Source organism: Bactrocera oleae, chromosome 4 (assembly GCF_042242935.1).
Source record: "Bactrocera oleae isolate idBacOlea1 chromosome 4, idBacOlea1, whole genome shotgun sequence".
Classification (NCBI taxonomy): Eukaryota; Metazoa; Arthropoda; class Insecta; order Diptera; family Tephritidae; genus Bactrocera; species Bactrocera oleae.
In genome coordinates, this window is record NC_091538.1 from 38,273,130 (window position 1) to 38,293,675 (window position 20,546).

Below are 20,546 nucleotides of genomic sequence, written 5' to 3' on the forward strand. Positions count from 1 at the left end.
GAAGAAGAAGCTTCAGACCTGATCATGGGATGCCTCTTGATGTCTCCAATCGAGCACCTACATATTGAGGCCCGTATGCTTCAGGTTAAGGAACACAACGAACTCCTCTCCAAGCAGTTTCTACTGGGGTGTTTTCGTAGAAACCACCCCTGTAGTCGCCTACCTGTAGCGGAGCCGCCTCCTAGGAACATCAAGAGGTCTTTCCTTGATTACGGCGACGACATTAGACAGTACGCCGACCGGACTTCGGACGCAACGAACTTCAGACAGGCTTTGACCGCCATTCACAGTGGAGCCATCAACACCTTCACAGACTCCCTCTCAGTGAATAGCGTAATAGGAGTCAAACCACCACCCATAGCAGACGTAGAGCTCGAGTTGCCTCGCGAAACCAGAGTGACCCTCGCGCAACTTCGTTCTGGATACTGTAGCAGGTTAAACTCCTTCCCGAACTAGACCCCGACATACCAAACTCATGTCCTGTGGCAATGAGTCTCCGCATGACACTAACCACCTCTTTGCATGCCCAACAAACCCCACTCATCTAACACCCTTCTCCCTATGGTCCGACGCCGTCGAAACAGCTCGTTTCCAGGGCCTCCCGTTAGATGACCTCGACGACAACGAATCTGGAATTTATCACCCAAACGGGGACTAGGTAACCGTTACAACAACAACAACAACCCTTACGAAAGGAGAAATTTGGGCATTCGTCGTATCCATTGCATGAAAATCTCTCTTCTCTGCTATCACGGATTTTAATAAAATTAAGTACTTGATTATAGTACCATAACGTTTCTATCACATTTATAAAAAATTAACTTTACGTGCGCTAACCATTTTACAACTGCGGATGGAGATTTTCGCTGTTTACTAGTAAGGTAGTGCTGGAAATAAAGAAATGTAACATGTTTAAAACTTATACGAAGGAAATTATATATTTGGTACAAAATTTTAAATGAATGTTTATTAAAAAATGTCAAATTTAAATGTTCTTAACCTAAAAAGTTTTTTTTTAATCTGCAAAGATTTATATTAGAGGGCTTGTTTTCATCATGTAGACATCTTGTTAAGACAAAACAATTTGAATGAACGCAAACAACAAATCGCATGCTTTGTTGCTGCTTTTGTGGAACCTGTAATTGGTCCACAAAACGAGCGATTGTGAGACATTGCATTTGAATTTGTGTATGAAATTTTAATTTGCAATTTTACAAATATTAATATCTTGATTGTTAAACTATATCTAGTTAAACTTATTGAAAGTGTGGAAATCCCAACTGTGAAAATAGTTATCGATACTATAATAAAATTTACGTAAAAGAAAAGAGTGAATAAATTACGATGGATGATTATAAGATGGTGGAAAACTTCCAGTTGAAAGCCAAACAACAGGATAATGTATCACCACGTGCTACTGAAGATGTTGATTTGGAGGAAAAGCATTCACAGTTGAGGGGATTTGCAGAAAAGTTGAGAGCGGAATACCATGAAGCTTACCGCCAAATGACTGGAGAGTTGAGGTTAGAATCGTTTTTTTTCGAAATTAGTAAACAAACAAATTAGTGTAAAAGCGTTTTTATCAAAATAATCGGAGCCGTTTTTCGGCCGTGGGTTGTCGTAATGTGTTGTTTTGTATATCATATTGCACAATCCCCGGCCTGAAAATAACGCCGTGATTCAGCAACTGTAAATGAGACTTATGTGTAGTTATATAGTTGATTGAATATATCGTTAGGGAGATTTGAAATGACAATTTTATAGTGTTGACAAATTTTCAGGGTTCACATTTTCCCATGTTTTATCAATTTTACACTTATATTATTAAATAATATTTCCACTAACACGTCACTAAATAGTTTTTACACATTTATTTGAACACATATAGTGCACAAATAGTTTTAAATCGTTATACAAGTTTTCTTAAATTTTACTTATTTTAAGAAGGAATTAAGGGGGGTGCTATACTAATGCTAAAACCCAGCCTATTTAGCTATGATTGAAATTATTACCTGGATATTAGTACGGATATAAGTACGTTAAATCCAAACGCGATCTTTGACCCGTACGTAAACCCTTGTAAAATATGATGTTTGCCGATTCACATGAAATATATCATTAATTGGCAATGAACAGGTTTTGAAATTACTGTTGGTTAGAGACCTCGTTTCAGAATTTTGTACTATCTGAAATATTTTAGACACATGGATGTTTAAAGTCAAATATGATATTTTATTAATGACACAAATTCCTTTTTATATAGGCCTTCACACTTAAAAGGGTTCGCTGAAGTGCTAATGAAGCATCAAAAGCATGTGGTACAAAATCAAGATGAATTAATCTGTGAAATGAGAGAACAGTTGATGAAATCCCTGAAAAATTCTTTATATCGATTTTGGAATGAATATGATGTTACGGATCGAGTAGCTGAATTGGAAATGTTAAAAGAGCAATGCCAAAAATTCAAAGGAAGCTCATGGTACACGCACATTATTATTTTTTCGGTTTTTGTACTATTGCCCATTTCAGGAATGTCCGTCTAATGAATCCTTTACAGAGAACTTTGCCGTTACGAATGCGCTTTAAGGAAGCCAGATTACATTACCTAGAAAAACAACTGAATTATCAAAATGAACAATTAAAGGTATTGCTGATAAACAAACCATAATTTGACAATACCGGTAAAAAAAGAGGAAATCATAATCTGAAAAATTGCTTTCCGAGTAAGAATATGGCTTATTAAATAAATTTATAACTTTTGATTTAAGCATAACAAACTAAAAGTCTACTACAAAGCAAAATTTTTTTTAAACTATTTAATAGCTGAGCTATTGAATTTTTTAATAATTAGCTTAAGAATATGAATCCAAAAGGGAAGTTTGACTAAACAGACTACAAAATAATAATTTTTTTACGTTTTTTTTTTTTGCTTAGAATTTGAAGTAAATATAATAACGAAAATTTTATTTTTAAAACATTTTATTGCAATTCCAAAAACAAATTAACGACGAAGATTATTATTTTCCTTGTGTGGATAGACGCCTGGAAAGAAGTTATAGTATTCTATTAGCTGGTATATAATGTTCGGGTGCGTTTGAACTCAAGCTTTCTAATTTTTTTTTTTATTTCCTTTCTGAATTTCAGAGTTTAATGGCGGTGAATTGTAGAGAACGGTCTCGGGTTTGCAACATGGAACAGCAAAGAAAATCGATGTTAGTGACTTTAGTACGATACACTAAAGATATCGAGAAGAGAAAGTTGCTTGGCAAGCAAATAACAACCCATTTAATGTTTAATACTGATTAAGATTTTGTTTTAAAATAAAGATAATAATGAATTATTTTTAGAGTTTCTGTTATTTACAGTTTCTGCAGCCATTTTAATTGCTGAAGCCCAGTGTATTATAGGGCTAGAATTTAGAATAACAACCCCCGAATTCGTAAAATAGGTATGTAAATATAGAGGAGGTTCTCCAGATTAAGATACATTTGGTTGCCGCTGACTTATGGTTTTTGAGATATTTGCATTTAAGATTCAAAAATTCAACTAAGTGCTTTGATTTATAATGGATTTATTACTTATATTTGTAACTTTTATATCCACTAGCACTTCACAAATTAGTCCCGACAAATTTGTTTTATTCAATAGTGAAAAACTAACTTTATTATCATTCAATATTAGACTTTGGTTCAAATCCATAAAATAACATGCATGGGGTTGCATAAAGTCATCTGATACCATCCCAGAGATAAAATTTAATGTCTCTGGCGTATTTAGTACTTGATTTATCGCGCTTTTAATAGTTTTTAATAGTACCGTTATATGGGGAGTAGGCGGAGTTGCCACCCGATTTCAGCCATTTCCACACTGCCGATAGAGATGCAAAAACCATTTGTTCTCAGTTAATTTTATTATTATAGCTAGAGCGGCTTAGGAGATATGCACATTAAACCTATTAGGGGCGGGACCACGCCCACTTAGAAAAAAATTTAACTGCAGATGCCCCTCTCTAATGTGATCCTCTGTACCAAATAACAGGCTTGTATCTTATTGCAGAGCTTGGTTATGGCAATTTATTTGTTTTTGATTAATGTCGTTTTGTGGGCGTGGCAGTGGTCCGATTACGCTCATCATACCAACCGTCTCATGGTACCAACAGACATGTCTACCAAGTTTCATAAAGATATCTCAATTTTTACTCAAGTTAGAGCTTGCACGGACGGACGGATGGACGGACGGACAGACAGTCACCCGGATTTCAACTCGTCTCTTCATCCTGATCATTTATATATACATAACCCTATATCTAACTCGATTAGTTTTAGGTGATACAAATAACCGTTAGGTGAACAAAACTATTATACTCTGTAGCAACAGGTTGCGAGAGTAAAAAAACAAAAAAATAGGATTATACTGTCAATACAAAATTCATAATCGTGTGATGAGAACGCAAACTCGTTTAGAATTTCCTTTTTCTTGGTAAATCCCAGTGTTGGATTTGGCAGGGAATTATTTCAAGCGCCGCCGAAGGCCACCAATGTAAAAAGGAGATTCTATTCTAAAATTTATCTGATTTATAGTTGCCGTTATGCTTGCGTTGAATACTATAACAGAACTTTTCTTTGCGAAAGTCCTCAGAAGGTAGCAACAATATACAATTAGTTATATTAATGCATGACAATGTAACTTCTTAAATAATACATATCTCACAATACAAACCAAAATTAGTAAAAGTATTTTTTTGGAAATCAATTTTTGTAAATCATTCACTTGGAAACGTAAAATTCGGTAACTATAGGCACCTACACTTGACTTCTTTTAATGTACAAAAAATAGCGACAATATTGGTAAATATGTACTTAATGACCCCCACTTCGTAGGGGGTTGGGGTTGTAAGGGGTGACACAATTAAGTGTCCTTTTTATGAATTCGAAGGAATTACCCGTCGGTCACCCCTTAAAAAGAAGTTATGTAGATTACAAATCCGTGAGCGGAAAGTGAATTTTTTCAATAATTTATGTATATTTTTCAATATTTATTTACACACTTTGCACATATCACATATTCAAGTCACTTAGTTGTTGTTGTTGTTGTAGCGGCAAAATTCTGTAGAATTCAGATCTCTTAGCTGTAATTACCAGTTCAGTGTGTTAAACATTTTCTTATGAAAAAAATATACTGAAGAAATGTAATAGTCAAAATTTCTTTTGTGCCGCGTTTTTATGGAATGAATGAATATCGGAGATCGTCGAACTCCTTTCCGCACTGGCGGCCTTCGGCCGCGCTTCAAAAAAATAACCCTGGTCGGTCAAAAACCGGGGTGTTTATAATTCAATCGCGTCAAACTCCTTTCTGCACTGGCGGCCTTCGGCCGCGCTTCAAAAAAATAACCCTGGTCGGTCCAAAACCGGGGTGTTCATAATTCAATTGCGTCAAACTCCTTTCTGCACAAACAGCAGCGAAAAGGTTTTCACGAAATTTTAACCCTTCATATAATTTTTTTGAAGGGTGGCCGACGGCTAAATCCACTGAAATTGTATTTCACAGACTCCCTTCACATACCATCTGCAACCCCAACCCCCTCCGAAGTGGGGGTCATTAAGTACAAAATTACCGAAAATAATGTTGATCGCAATATTAACGATCCTTTGTATATAATTTATTGGTACTAATTATCTGTATAACCAAATTTCCATATTCATTGCGCAGCATAAATTTTAAATTCATGCAACTGAACTGAGAATCTATAAGAAAATATATTTTATTTGTCATTTGATTGAAAAATTTCCTAAAAATGTAAAATAAAGTTGTCCTTTAAATACTTTGTAAAAAGTGGTTTATAAATTTCTCCCGCTTTATAATGTCTACTAATTTATTAACTTGATTCAATAAATATAAATGCGAGAGCTTTTGGCACTTCCAATATTTATTTCAATGTTTTTTGAAAGAGAAAGTAATGTTAAAGAAATTAGCTATTTTATATATTTTGATGACAAAAAATATATACATTTATACTAGAAGATCCGGTCGTGCGTTGCTGTGGCTATGATATACAGAGTACAGGAGAGAGGGGGGAAAATCGGTGTCCGAAAATCTCATGGGAGCCCAGTGCTTTACAACAATTTTTGGCAAATTTTTTCTCCAACAATCCAGTACAATTGTTCCCATTATGAATTACTATATTTTAAATTTTTTGTTAAAACTATGCTTCTCAGCAGTCATCATCAATTGAAACATAAAATTTGTTTGTGTTACTTATGTATGTCTCGAGCACATGTAAACAAAAAATATGCTTATGGTAAAATTAAATTTATTTTTTCTCAAAATAAATAAAATATAATCAAGGGTGTCCAAGATAGATTTGTTGTAATTCCAGATGACGGAACATCGAAAAATATAACTTCGAAAAAGAAAAAAAAACAACATACAATGTGCGAAATACTATAAATAGACACAACGAATATTCCTAAATAAAAAATCGTTGCACATACCTAATTAGATTTATGTTTTCAATTTCTATGATATGACAAATCTAATAATAATGAAAAGCCTTCTGAATTAAAAAGCTGTTCTACCGGTAAAAACCGAAGATTTTATAATAAAATAAACATTTAATAGACTATTTTTCCAACTTATGTATGTGCGTTGCGTACCATTCCTTACCCAAATATAAGATTTTCGACCTTCCAGTTCACTTTATATGGTATATATCGGTCAATATGGTTGATATTTTAATGGCATGACGCAAACGTGTTACCTTAGAGACACCTATGTAATAAATAACTATTGTAATTATTTCCATCATTCTGGTACTTACATTTTCACCCGAGTTAAGCAATCCATCTAAGCTATCGATAATATCGAACCAATGAACTTTGGGATATACTTGTACATGGGAGGTACATACATACACTTATAGGAAGTATAAAAATGTATGTTTACGCATATCTTGGATAAGCTCATAAATGCACACGGTAATATGTTTTAACCGCAAACAGTTAGTAACACCAACCTGTTCAATGAATTGAAATACCTACAATCGTCTGCCCACATTTCCATAACAGACCGCGCCGAACCGTTAACAGTTTTTTTCAGTTTATTATACTTGCATATGTACATATGGTACATATGTATTTACACTGATTATTCACTCGCAGATTCCATAACACATGTAAATATGTATGTACACGGTGTATCAAAAAGCGCAACCGTGGAGATTGCCTAGAAATGTGTGGTAACTATTTAATCTGTTCGTGGATGAGTGAACACCATGTTACGTTTCCAGGCCACTGGTCGAACTGCTCTTGTTGCAGTCTACTTGTGCGTTACCGTGATGATTTTTCTAATGTGCACCGCAAAGTTTAATATACATATGTAGGTATGTGTACGTGCATGTCTATTTGAGTATTTTTAAAAAAAATCTATAAAGAAATGTTCTCTTTCCATGCAATGCCTATTTTTATACTCTCGCAACCTGTTGCTACAGAGTATAATAGTTTTGTTCACCTAACGGTTGTTTGTATCACCTAAAACTAATCGAGTTAGATATAGGGTTATGTATATATAAATGATCAGGATGAAGAGACGAGTTGAAATCCGGGTGACTGTCTGTCCGTCCATCCGTCCGTCCGTCCGTCCGTGCAAGCTCTAACTTGAGTAAAAATTGAGAAATCTTTATGAAACTTGGTAGACATGTTTCTTGGTACCGTGAGACGGTTGGTATTGCAGATGGGCGTAATCGGATCACTGCCACGCCCACAAAACGCCATTAATCAAAACCAAATAACTTTCCATAACTAAGCTCCGCAATAAGATACAAGACTGTTATTTGGTGCACAGGATCACATTAGGGAGGGGCATCTGCAGTTAAAACTTTTTTTTAAAAGTGGGCGTGGTCCCGCCTCTAATAGGTTTAATGTGCATATCTCCTAAACCGCTAATGCTATAATAACAAAATTCACTAGAAGCAAATGTTTTTAGCACTTCTATTGACGGTGTGAAAATAGTTGAAATCGGGTGGCAACTCCGCCCACTCCCCATATAACGGTACTGTTAAAAACTACTAAAAGCGCGATAAATCAAGCACTAAACACGCCAGAGACATTAAATTTTATCTCTGAGATCGTATAAGATGACTTTATAGGAACCGCGTTCAAAATTAGACAGTGGGCGTGGCACAGCCCACTTTTAGGTGAAAACCCATATCTTGAGATCTGCTTAAGCGATTTCAACCAAATTCGGTGCGTAACGTTCTTTTCATGTTTCTATGTCATAGTGCGAAAATGGGCGAAATCGGATTACAACCACGCCTATTTTCCATATGACACCATTTTAAATACCACTTGATTCTTTCACCTTCCACTATGCAAATCAAGCAACAATGATTATATCGACGTAAAACTTTGCGTGAATAATACGTTTAAAGTATGCCACCTTGTGGCCAAAAATTGTCTAAATCGAACCAAAACTGTTTAAGCCCCTAAGTACTAAATATGTGGACCCCAGTGCCTATAGTTAACCTTCTACCGAAAATATCAGTCAATCCACAAAGAAATCTCAAACGAGTATACTATTTGACTTTGCGAGAGTATAAAATGTTCGGTTACATCCGAACTTAGCCCTTCCTTACTTGTTATTTATAATATTATATGCATGTATTTTAAGTAACCCAGCTACTCATAGTTCCACATCCTGTCGTAAAGTCTATGTAAACAAGTAAGGAAGGATTAAATTCGAGTGTAACAGAATTTTATACTCTCGCAATTTGAAAAGATCAAAAGCGGGGAAATACTTTCATGTGTTGAAAAAGTTTATATTAAACAAGTAAGCAAGGGCTAAGTTCGGATGTAACCGAACATTTTATACTCTCGCAAAGTCAAATGGTATACTCGTTTGAGATTTCTTTGTGGATTAGCTGATATTTTCGGTAGAAGGTCAACTATAGGCACTGGGGTCCACATATTTAGTACTTAGGGGCTTGAACAGTTTTGGTTCGATTTAGACAATTTTTGGTCACAAGGTGGATATAATCATTGTTGCTTGATATGCATAGTGGAAAGTGAAAGTATCAGATGGAATTTAAAATGGTGTGATATGGGAAGTAGGCGTGGTTGTAGTCCGATTTTTTTTTTCGCACCATAACATAGAAATATGAGAAGAATGTTACGTACCGAATTTGGTTGAAATCGGTTAAGCAGATTTCAAGATATGGGGTTTCACCTAAAAGTGGGCTGTGCCACGCCCACTGTATAATTTTGAACGCGGTTCCTATAAAGTCATCTCATACCATCCCAGAGATAAAATTTAATGTCTCTGGCGTGTTTAGTGCTTGATTTATCGCGCTTTTAGTAGTTTTTAACAGTACCGTTATATGGGGAGTGGGCGGAGTTGCCACCCGATTTCAACTATTTTCACACTGTGGGTAGAGGTTCTAAAAAAATTTGCTTCCAATGAATTTTGTTATTATAACATTAGCGGTTTAGGAGATATGCACATTAAACCTATTAGAGGCGGGACCACGCCTACTTTTTAAAAAAAATTTTAACTGCAGATGCCTCTCCCTAATATAATCCTGTGTACCAAATAACAGTCTTGTATCTTATTGCGGAGCTTAGTTATGGAAAGTTATTTGGTTTTGATTAATGGCGTTTTGTGGGCGTGGCAGTGATCCGATTACGCCCATCTGCAATACCAACCGTCTCACGGTACCAAGAAACATGTCTACCAAGTTTCATAAAGATATCTCAATTTTTACTCAAGTTAGAGCTTGCACGGACAGACGGACGGACGGACAGACAGTCACCCGGAATTCAAATCGTCTCTTCATCCTGATCATTTATATATATATATAACCCTATATCTAACTCGATTAGTTTTAGGTGATACAAACAACCGTTAGGTGAACAAAACTATTATACTCTGTAGCAACAGGTTGCAAGAGTATAAAAATGTTGCGAAATAACTCAAAATGCATTATTCGAAGAAATAAGAATATTAATATTAATATCAACATTAAATCACTCAAATGAGATATATGTATGTATGGGATATAAACTCAATCAAAAGGGCCAAATGTAATATATGGGGTATATGAGAAAAACGTCAACCAAAGAATGGGAATCGTAATTTATCTCTGGACTAATGACAATCATTATATCATATATTATTAAATTACGAAATATAATAATCAGAAAGAGATGTTCTTTGAATTCAATAAGAAACCTCACAGATTGACCAATGTAAAGTCTAGCGGTATATGAAGACAAGGGAAAGTATTACCTCGATTTCATCCATTTTAGGCAAGTTATTAGAAAGTGATTATTTTCCCAGATTCTAAAAGCAGGTGCTTCATGTCACAGAATGGACAATATGCAGAAAAGGCTATACCCATGTTGAGTAGGTGCTTCTTAAGCCTGGCCTGTATAAGTTGCCATCAGTAGCAGGAATTTATCCCTGTTGAAACCCTATGAGGTTATAACCTCCCAGCAACATATTTGACTGACGCAGGCCTGTACTTAGCTGCCGGTATCTATCTCCCTATCTCTGTCCTCACTCTTCTCCTTTGCAACCGCTTGTTCATGATGTGGGGACTCCCCGCCGAAAAGGGTTCTGGTCCCACCATCTTGGAAACCACTGTGAAACGGGTAAGTTCGTCAGCTAGATTATTCCCGGCTACACATTTGGGGCTGGCACCCAAATAAGTTGATATTTGCTTAGCCCTACTACTTCTGCTGTCATGTGGAATGTATGCAGGCAAGTCTTTGCAGTTTCAAGAGGTGAAAATGCCTACTAAATCTGTTGCAAAACAACCAAATTTTCTTATTGTCAAAAACGTTGGGTTTTATTTCACTTCACATTTGAAAAAATATATACATACATACAAATACCATAAACCTTAGAAGTTACATGAAGGGGTCCGAACAAGGACAAGCCGAAATTCTCTCCTCCTTCAACTCCATTCTTGACAACTTGGATCACTGCGTCGCAGAGGCTACTCGTAACGGCTTTTTCCCTGCTCACATACCGGCTAGGGATATGTGTATAGGGAGGAGTCGCTGGAGAAGAGTCGAAGTGAACGTTTTCACGCATGGGTCAAGGTTAGGAAGGAAAATTGGGTGCCTGGTCATAGCGGAATCGCTGGCAACTGCAAATGCCAATGAGCTAACCAAAGGGGGTACCCTTGACCCACACACATCGGAATGGCACCGCGTTGAATCTCCGTTGGCGTCTACCTTTTGGTCTATGGTAGAACACAGGAGATACTCTGAACTACTTGCCCTTAGCAAAGTTAATCTTTCCGAAATCGCTTTGTTGATTTGTAAATCACAACTTCCATTATATTGGAGTTTTAGGTACCACAACCTATCGGCGTTTCAAGCAGTCCAAGTGAGATCTCTGTTAGGATCGACCCTTCTTTTTCTTTAGGCCAATTTAATATTTTTGACCAGTCCCTACGAAATTTTTCCTTTGAAGGTCAGGCGAGCATTCATCAAAACAAAGCCAAGTTGTTAATTGACATGTCGCAATTGTTTAAGTTGTCATTTACCGGACGTCGATATCATTTTGTTCACTCACTGTGGAACTATACATAAGAAACCAGTTGAAAAGTATAATATTATTTAAAGTAAAATTAAATTGTGTACTCGCCCATGACCCTATTTATATTTCTTTTCATGCATGAAGTTCAAGAAATGCGCGAATATATCTAATTCTTGACGCTTTCCATCTTTATTTGACAGTTTTAACGTATAGAACTAATGGCCAAACCTGGTTAAGAGACACTTCAGGGAACCATGAGGTTTTTCGTTTGGACATTATAAGTTGTTGTAAGAGCTGTACTGTTCGTTGCAAATGATATTTATGAACTGCAGTGAGCATGACAAATAAGTTAAACAATTAAATTTTTTTTTTTTGAATTTACAAGAAAACAACATAGTTCCTGATTTCTGAAAGAATGAGTCATACATAGGAAAATGTCGCTTATAAAGGTAATTACAAAAGATGAGAGTTATAGAGGGGAAAAACCACTGTTACTTATGGAGGTTTTTGTTTCTTACTCATAGAGAGTTTTGAGAAGTCAAAGTTCGGGACCTGAGAATTATTCTCACTTGTAGAGTTTTCTCGCTTACCCAGTTCACTTACTTGCCTATGTATGGTAGTTAGATCTCTCATTTTCTACATAAGTGCTTTCGTGGCTTTAATCAAGGTCACTTCTACATACTTATTCCATCGAAGGGTGGAGTTCAGTGTTAGGCCTATGGTCGTTTTATACCGGTTGATATTTAGTCCAACAATATTGCAAAGTTTCTTTGCCAGACCTAAACTTCAATAATCAATTTAGCCGAGCGTCATTCGCATCACTCATTGTGAACCTCAGCGCCCTCGATCTTATCTCATTGTATTACATATATACAGGTTTTTGCATATCTTTCGGCATAACGAAAGTAAGACTAATCGGCCTAAAAGATTTTGCTAGTAAATAGTCCTTCCTTCCTACTTTAGGTATAAAAAATACGATACTGCTCTTTCTCACTTTGTAGAAATACTGGAGAGATACCGTTCGCTACCGGTCTTATGTTTTCTGAAGGAAGCTGGTGTCTATTTATTAAAGTCTGCAGTGATAAAACGTTATCACAGAATTTCCTAAGGTAATTTTTTTGGCTACCTTGCCTATCGGCCGGGGTTGTGGTCATCGGTCGGGGCTTCTGATTGTTGTTACTGCTCATTGCCACGAAAGCGGTATTCGTGTCTTTCGACTTTTCTGTGACAGAAGATACTAGTTACAGCTAGCGCTGCAAAGCAATCAATGGGATTATCGATAGTATTATTTTCGTCTCACTATCGATAGTTTATTTTGACTATCGATGGTTTATGCCTTAACTAGACTTACGAACAATTTTCAGAAAATTGCAAACTTTCACTTAATATAGCTACATAACGATATAGTCTGGTAATTCCAGATGTGAAGCCTAATTTTGAATAACATGGTAGCCTTAAAATCGTCTTTTCATTCAAATTTGTAAGTAAAGACATTTTTAAAATACCAGGAGTATTCAGACAAGCTTTGATAATTTGTTAGTCGTTATTCGGTAGTTTTATACGAGCATTTTGTTTTTGTAAATTTACGGACTATCGTTCTACCGAGTAACGAAGTTCCAGCCTGGTAAGTTTGATAATTTTTTCGTTACTTGGTAACATTAAATCAGCTGTTTGTTTTGCGTCGTAGCCTAAAAAGTTAATTTGATTTATTGCGAAAAAATACATTTTCTACTCAGTACAATATAATTTTGAAGAATTTTTCAAAAATAAGAATTTAATAAAATTTAATCAGCTGTTTTGGAGCAAAATATACCACACTACTGAGATAGAGCGAAAAGTATGTGCACAGTTAAGTGTTTTAACGAAGTATCAACTATCGAATTACCAGATTAACATGTTCGGTCTGAATACCCCTGTGTTTCGATTCGCTGAACTGCAAACTGCTGCATATTATTTCAGATATGATATTTGTCATTGTTAACGCCTTAATGAACAGACTCTTTCTCGCGAACTCTCCAACAGCCCCACTATCAGATCAAATTTCAAAAATAATTGATATGGCTTGTTAAGGCTATTTACTTGGTCGTTGCGAGGCACCAAAATTAATCTTCCATGGATCCACTGATGGTTGTTGAAATTGACTTTAATTTCATTGAAGATGCTGTTTACAACATCATCAACGATTCCATCAAGTTGCAAAAATTATCTGGGAATGTTAATGAGTAATTGCCTAGCGTATTCATGAACTTTCCTTCTCCAATTTTGAAAATGATGATGATTCGCCAACATTTAGTTAAACGTGCATATTTGTGGGCAGTGTCAATTTTTCAACCCATTTCCATAAATAGTAGTAATAGTGTTGATTTTAGACATGCATTTATTTCATCTGCGGCGGTTCCTCTCTGAATTACAGAGAGAATTTGATGGAAATCTTCCATTATTATCAACAATGCTCCTTCCATTGTTTTTTCTTTTCCTCGAAAATCTTGCTACTAAAGCTTTTTTGTTGACCATCGTATATTCGTCCCAGATAATAATTTTTCATGTTTTAAAATTTTGTCTTTGACCCGAGTATGTTATATAGTTATCGAATGTTGCAAATTGGAGCATCATGTTCAAACAATTCAATGGTAATTTAAGCGCTGAGTACGAATTTCTCCTTATTTTTGAAAGAGTGGTTGTAATTCCAGATGACGCAACAGCAAGTGCAACATTGTTTTTTTCCTTATTATATTTTCAAGTATAAGGTTGAGAAGAAAATTTTTACCAGTTCTTTCTGGTGCATCAAGGAAGAAAATACCGTCTTTATGATGTGTAATTCGATTTGCTATGCATTCGAATACTCCTTTTTGTTTTTCTGTTATAAGTGTTTTTTTTTCTCATTCTCGTCTCGCGTACAAAATCAGTATATACAATATAATGTGTATCAAAGCCTTGTTATGAATAATATCAGACACTTGCATGATGATTGTTAGCATCTTTCCCGACTGTTGCAGAGAACTTTCACTCATGGAATCACGATATTTCTCTCCACAAAGTGCCAGAATCAGATTAATTACGGGTCGTTAAAATAATAGCAAATAGAAAACGAATAGATGAATTTGGTAGGGCATTGATGTTGTTAAAGTTTCTGACAAAGCTCTATCCCATTGTTGATAATCTGACATACTTGCCAAAGCTCTGGTTCGACAGTCAAAAGTTTCGAATAATATAGGTCTTTTCACAACCTGCAAAAGCATCCTTAAGAAAACACTCGGTGTTGATGGGATGCACTGTGTCTAATCGGCCAAGCACATCACTTTTCTTTGCAGTTGTGCCATACACTTCAGCACTGCTTTCTTCGGAGAACTCCACGTATGTATAATATTGGAGATCATCTGCATATACAAATTACCTTGCGAATGCGTCTTCTGTGCATATTTAATAAAAAAGCCGTAAGGGTGGTATTCGGAGGATTAGATGCTAAAAGGCTGAAAAAATTTTTCGAGTTTCATCATAAAACATGCCTATGACACACTAATGAACGTTTAGAATGAGTATACACAATTTCAAGACTTTTCATTAAGTATTTTAAGCGAGATGATCGGACGACGTAACAGAGGTATGTCTGTATATATTTATAGTTATGTTGATCAGCGTGACAAGCTGAGTCGATTTCATGTCCAAAATTTAGTTCTTCAGTTTTGAGATAGCAATCTCAAATTTTGAAGACGTCATTTTCTACCTAAGAAGATGCTCATTTGCCGGAAACACCGATATCGAACACTATATAGCTGCCATACACACTGATCAATCAAAATCAAGAAAAAGATCTTTTTTATTTATTAAATGACTTTATTCGACTTGAAGGTTCACACCCCATTGCAAGAACTAGCAAAACTTTTTTCCGTTTTCAGATATATGGTAGTTGTTATACAAAAATTACATTGTAAATAACACCAAATATTTCAAAAGAAACAAAGAAAAGCGTTGATTTACGTCGTTGAAATTCATCGCTTTCTTATAGAATATTAGGTCTGTTTCTGAAGTACTAGTAGGTGCTAGCTATCAGGAAGATAAATAATGCTAAAATTGACAAGAAAGTTAGGAACATTAAATAAGCAGAAATTAGCAAGGAAATTTCTAAAGATCGTTTTTCATCTTAACCACATCAATATCTATTAAAAATTATTAAAATTAACAAAATCAAGGCAAATGCGCTAAATATCGTTTATCTATACATACATAGGTACATGTACATATTTAACAAGTGTTTCTTCATACATATAGTATAGCAGCTAATTTCTAACAGCTCGCTCAGCTTCTTACGCGATCACCTTGTGCTCCCATCTGCTAGTTTTTTGGGTTAAAGAACGTTTTTCCAGCAGAAACTTGCGTGCCCATTGTAGCTTGGCGTTCGAAAATAAACCTATAAAATCACAATCAGGTGGACTTGATTAAAAATTTTAAACAACCGTGTAATTTATTTAATGATTATTAACAAAAGTTTCCATTTTTATACTCTCGCAACATGTTGTTCCAGCGTAGCAATAGGTTTGTTCATCTAACGGTTGTTTTGTAGAATAAATTATCAGGATGACGAGACCGGTTGAAATCCGTGTGATTGTCTATTCGTCCGCCCGGTTGTGCATGCTGTAACTTTAAAATAAGGTAAGATATCTTGATGAAACTTGGTAGACATTTTTCTTGGCACCATAGGAAGTTCGGTACTGTAGATGAGCGGAATCGGATCACTGCCAAGCCGACCAAACGCTATTAATCGAAAACTTATAAAGTGCCATAACTAAATCGCAAATAATGATACAAAACTGTAACTTTCTACATGTAAATTGTATTATAGAGGACACCTGTGATTTGAAATTTTTTAAAAAGTGGGCATGGTTACCCCAAACAGGTTTAATGCACATATCTTCCAAACCACTGAAGCTATGGGTGTGGTGAAATCAAGTCCCAAAGACAATATTGGAACAAAACTTTGTACAAAGAGTGTCTTTGGAGCATGGCATCTTACTTCAAAACTTGTCGAAATCGTACCATAACTTTTCGAAGTAAATTTCTGAGGTACATAACTGAAATTCAGAGTAACTTTTCCTAGCCGCCATCTATCTCTCGTATATACCTGTCAATATTTGGGTTGTCTTAATGAAGATCAAAGAGCGCTTCTTTCTAGTAACATAAATTTAATACTTCCCTTCGCCCCCATATACGTATTATAAAGGCATTTCGGGTATATCGCAATGCCAAAAATTGATAAAATCGGGTAAATAATAAACCAGTCAATATGTAAGATACTTAAGCAATATTATGTGAACGTATAATGCCATGTTCCGATCGACGCTTAATCACGAGATACGCTATACAAAAATTACACTTTTTGATCTCGTTACCGACAAACAAACAAAAAAAATTTAAACAAACAAATAAATTTAAAACAATGCATCTGAATTCATCTGCCAATCGACTTCCTAACTGAAAAAAATTCATCTAAATATTATTCCATTAAATGGATAATATTTAAAACCAGACGACTTTTATAACAAAGTTTGACATTAAAATTTTTTCTTTTAATAAATATTAAACGATGTTAATTCTTTAATGTCTAAAACAGCTCTTTTATAAATCTCCAATGGCAGTGAAACGGTTTAGATTAGTGAATAGGTTCTGCGGTCTTACTTGTGAGAGACTTGTGTACCATTTATCGAAGGAAGCTACCATGGAGGGATTTTGTATTTCCTTGTGAATACAAGGAGATTCTCTTTCGCCGGATTTTCCGTTATTAAGACGGCAATGTCCTCTGCATATGACACTATCTTTGAGGCTTTGTCGTCGAAGTTCCTTAACTGTTTATTTCCAACTAATGTCCATAGAAGTGGAGATAGCACTCCATTCTGCGGAGTTACGCTCTTTTCAAACTCTTCATGTGAGTTATAGATGCAAGGTCTAAGTCCCTTGATCAATAGTATCGGCTTGTAGAGATCCCAGTTTGTGTTTCTGGTATTTGTCCAAACCTCGTATTTGATCCTTGCTTCCGATCTAATGGAGAAGTAGATGTACCTATGGTCAGAGAGTGACGGTGGTCTTAGCACTTTCCAGCTGTGTCCCATTGCATATCTACAAGTATGTCTAGAACGTTTCTGGAGGTGAGTCCTATAAAGGAAGGTTCCTCATCTCGATTAGCTACCTTTACTACTAACCACTTTATAAAAAAAGAAATGAATAGTGACTCACCTCTCTGATTAATGCCGGAGCTGCTCCAAATCATATGATCGGAGTTAGCGTCAGCGCCCACCACTATTGCCTGCTTCCTTCTGCTGGATATAGCAGCAGGCCTTTGGAGCTCTGCCGTTTGTGCCTTGCAATCTTGTGACATATAGCAGGATGCAAGGAGTAAAGGCTCACCTTGACACCCTTTACTGCGTAATATGAAATATAGATTTTTCTTCTGAGATCTACCTCCAATTTTTGTTTTTGTTGCTGTCGGCGAGGTGGCGCTTCTTAAGGCGAAGGAACACGTTTCCAACGCTGTACACCATCTTCCCGAAACTCGCGTACATAATATCCTCTGTCGCCTTATTGATCTGGAGGATGTAGCCTCCATCTTAATTTACTGATTTCGCTACGCTTGACATTTTCCATTCGCTAGTCGGCTCGTCCGGATTCTGTCGTTGTAGTAGACGCAGCGCATGCTCCGGGTCCACCACGCGAGGTATGATAACTTTTGCCTTGGGCACCGATGCCTTCGGCTGCGGTCCACCACCAGTTTTGCATCTTTGCATAGGTTTGGAAGCGTTTTGCCCACTTCACTTATCCATGTCAGCGTCAGGTCGTCGTTACACTTCAGCATTTTGCCTCCGCTAAGCCATCCTGCTCCATCAAATGACGAAAATGTTTCACAATCTCATTGTCTGCCGCCGCTGCCTTGGACGTTGTCGGTTTGGCGTCCGCGTGCTTGACGTCTAGCTTCTCGGCTACGTCCCTTCCTCTTTTTCAAAGGTGCTTTAGGTTCGCCCTCCGTCGAATGCTGCCTCTTTTCAGCGATATGCTTTTCAATGTTATTCGCAAACAATGAATCCGAGGCATTACACCAGTTATGAGTAGCGAAGTCTGCCCGGTAATTTTTCACCTCCTCTCTGGCCGAGCCAACCGTTTCACTTCTTCTTCTTTCAAGTTAGACTCGCCTTCGAGTCAGTAATATATCCCGCACCTTGTACAGCGCTTTTGCTTTCAACCCTTCCTTGCTTGGCTTCTTCCGGGGCCCTCTCTTGTTGCCAGAGTTGAAACTCTCGGTCACCTGCTCAGGACAACGTCGAAGTTTTTCTTCCTTTGCCGTGTTTATGCTCACAACTATTTCTTGCTCCCAGTCTTCATGGACTGGGGCACCCGTGCGCATTAGAGCTGGGTAGGCAGTGGTACTGTAACCTGCTCCCGTTGTAGTGGAGGTGTGGCCGCTGGCGACACAGCTTAAAGGATCGTTGTGCCCACCAGTGGTAAAAACCTCGTCTCCCACCGACACTTAAACTGATATCTCAGTCCGCGTCTTACCGTTGTTGACATTCATGTTGAGTTTTTAAATTCTTTGGTTTCTACCCCTACCGTTAAATACCTACCACCAGGTACCTCATCAGCAATGGCCGTTATATTCACCCGCTCCTGAGGTTGCATATAAAGCAGTGCACCATAAGGAGATGATACATCAGACTTCGCTAGGTGCCGCCTGCCTGCAATATCGTGACTCAGCTGGACCAGAGCAAGCTTAAAACCATGACATTGAAAGCAGCAACACCATGACATTGTAAGAGCTCTTAGCTATAAAAGGAATTTTTGCCTACTATATACATATATACTATAGTTTGATGCAGAAAATGTGTAAAATCGGATTACAAATTATACCAGCTCCCACACATATAATAATTTTATAATCTAGCAAAATGTTGCAAGTATAATAGTTTTGTTTAGCGAACTGTTGTTTGTATCACATAAGAATAATGAAGCAAGATATAGGGTTATGTATATGTACATATATAAATGATCAAGATGACGAGACGAGTAGAAATCCGGGGTGTGTCTGTTCGTCCGTCCGCTTGTCAGTGTAAGGTGTAACTTGGGTAAAAATTAAGATACTGTAACGAAACTTTGTACACGTGTTCCATGGACGTAATCGGACTACTGCCATGCCCACAACACGCCATTAATAGAAAACTTATAAAATGCCATAACTAAGCACTAAATTAAGATATAAAATGTAATTTGGAACAGGGTATTGCAGTAGCAAGGGGCACCTGTGGGCTAAAATTTTTGAAAAAATGGGTGTGACCCCGGCCTCTAATAGGTTTAATGTGAATATCTTCTAAGCCACTAAAGTTGCAAAACATAAGTTCTTTTAGACAAATTTTTTAAGAACCCCTACCAACAGTGTGAAAATGGATGAAATCGGATTATGGCCCTGCCTCGGTTTTGTTAAAAACGACTAAAAGGGCGATTAATCAATAACTAAATGCTTTATAGCCGAGCCTTTATAAGAGCTAGGGTCAAAATAAGACGATGCGCGTGGCACCGCCCACATTTAAGTGAAATACATGAATATATCTCGGGACCTACTTAACCGATTTTAACAAAGTTTGGCATGTAATATTATGCTGACATTGCTACAATACAGTGTCAAAATAGCCAAAATCAGACAAAAACCATGCCTACTTCCCATATAACACAATTTTAAGTTCCATCTGTATTTTTTACTTTCCAGTATATAAACTAAGAACGATCTATGTATCCGGGTAAAACTTTGCACAAAAAGTACCCTCAAGATATTTCATCTTACGCCCAAATAGTCGAAATCAGACTATAACTTTTAAAGAACCCTGACAACAAATATGTGTTTCCCAGTACGTTTGGCTGACTTTTTGCCAAACATATAAACATATTGGTCAATCTGTGAGAGACATATATTATTGCAATTCGGAGAGAGTCTCTTTCTGATAAAAGTATGGCTATGTCAAAAATGGATTGAA

The 20,546-nt window shown here is 36.6% G+C and overlaps 1 protein-coding gene and 1 pseudogene across 1 annotated transcript in view; one reads left to right on the top strand and one right to left on the bottom strand.

Moving 5' to 3' along the window:
- Positions 1-1,124: 1,124 nt before the first annotated feature.
- qsm (Zona pelucida superfamily protein qsm) overlaps positions 1,125-20,546 on the top strand; it is a 59,319-nt gene continuing 39,897 nt past the window's right edge. Inside the window, exon 1 of the mRNA XM_070107795.1 lies at positions 1,125-1,523. Coding sequence (XP_069963896.1) covers positions 1,345-1,523 — 179 coding nt within the window. The 5' untranslated portion in view covers positions 1,125-1,344. The remainder of the gene's footprint in view (positions 1,524-20,546) is intronic.
- On the bottom strand, positions 17,618-19,096 carry LOC138856895 (uncharacterized; annotated as a pseudogene).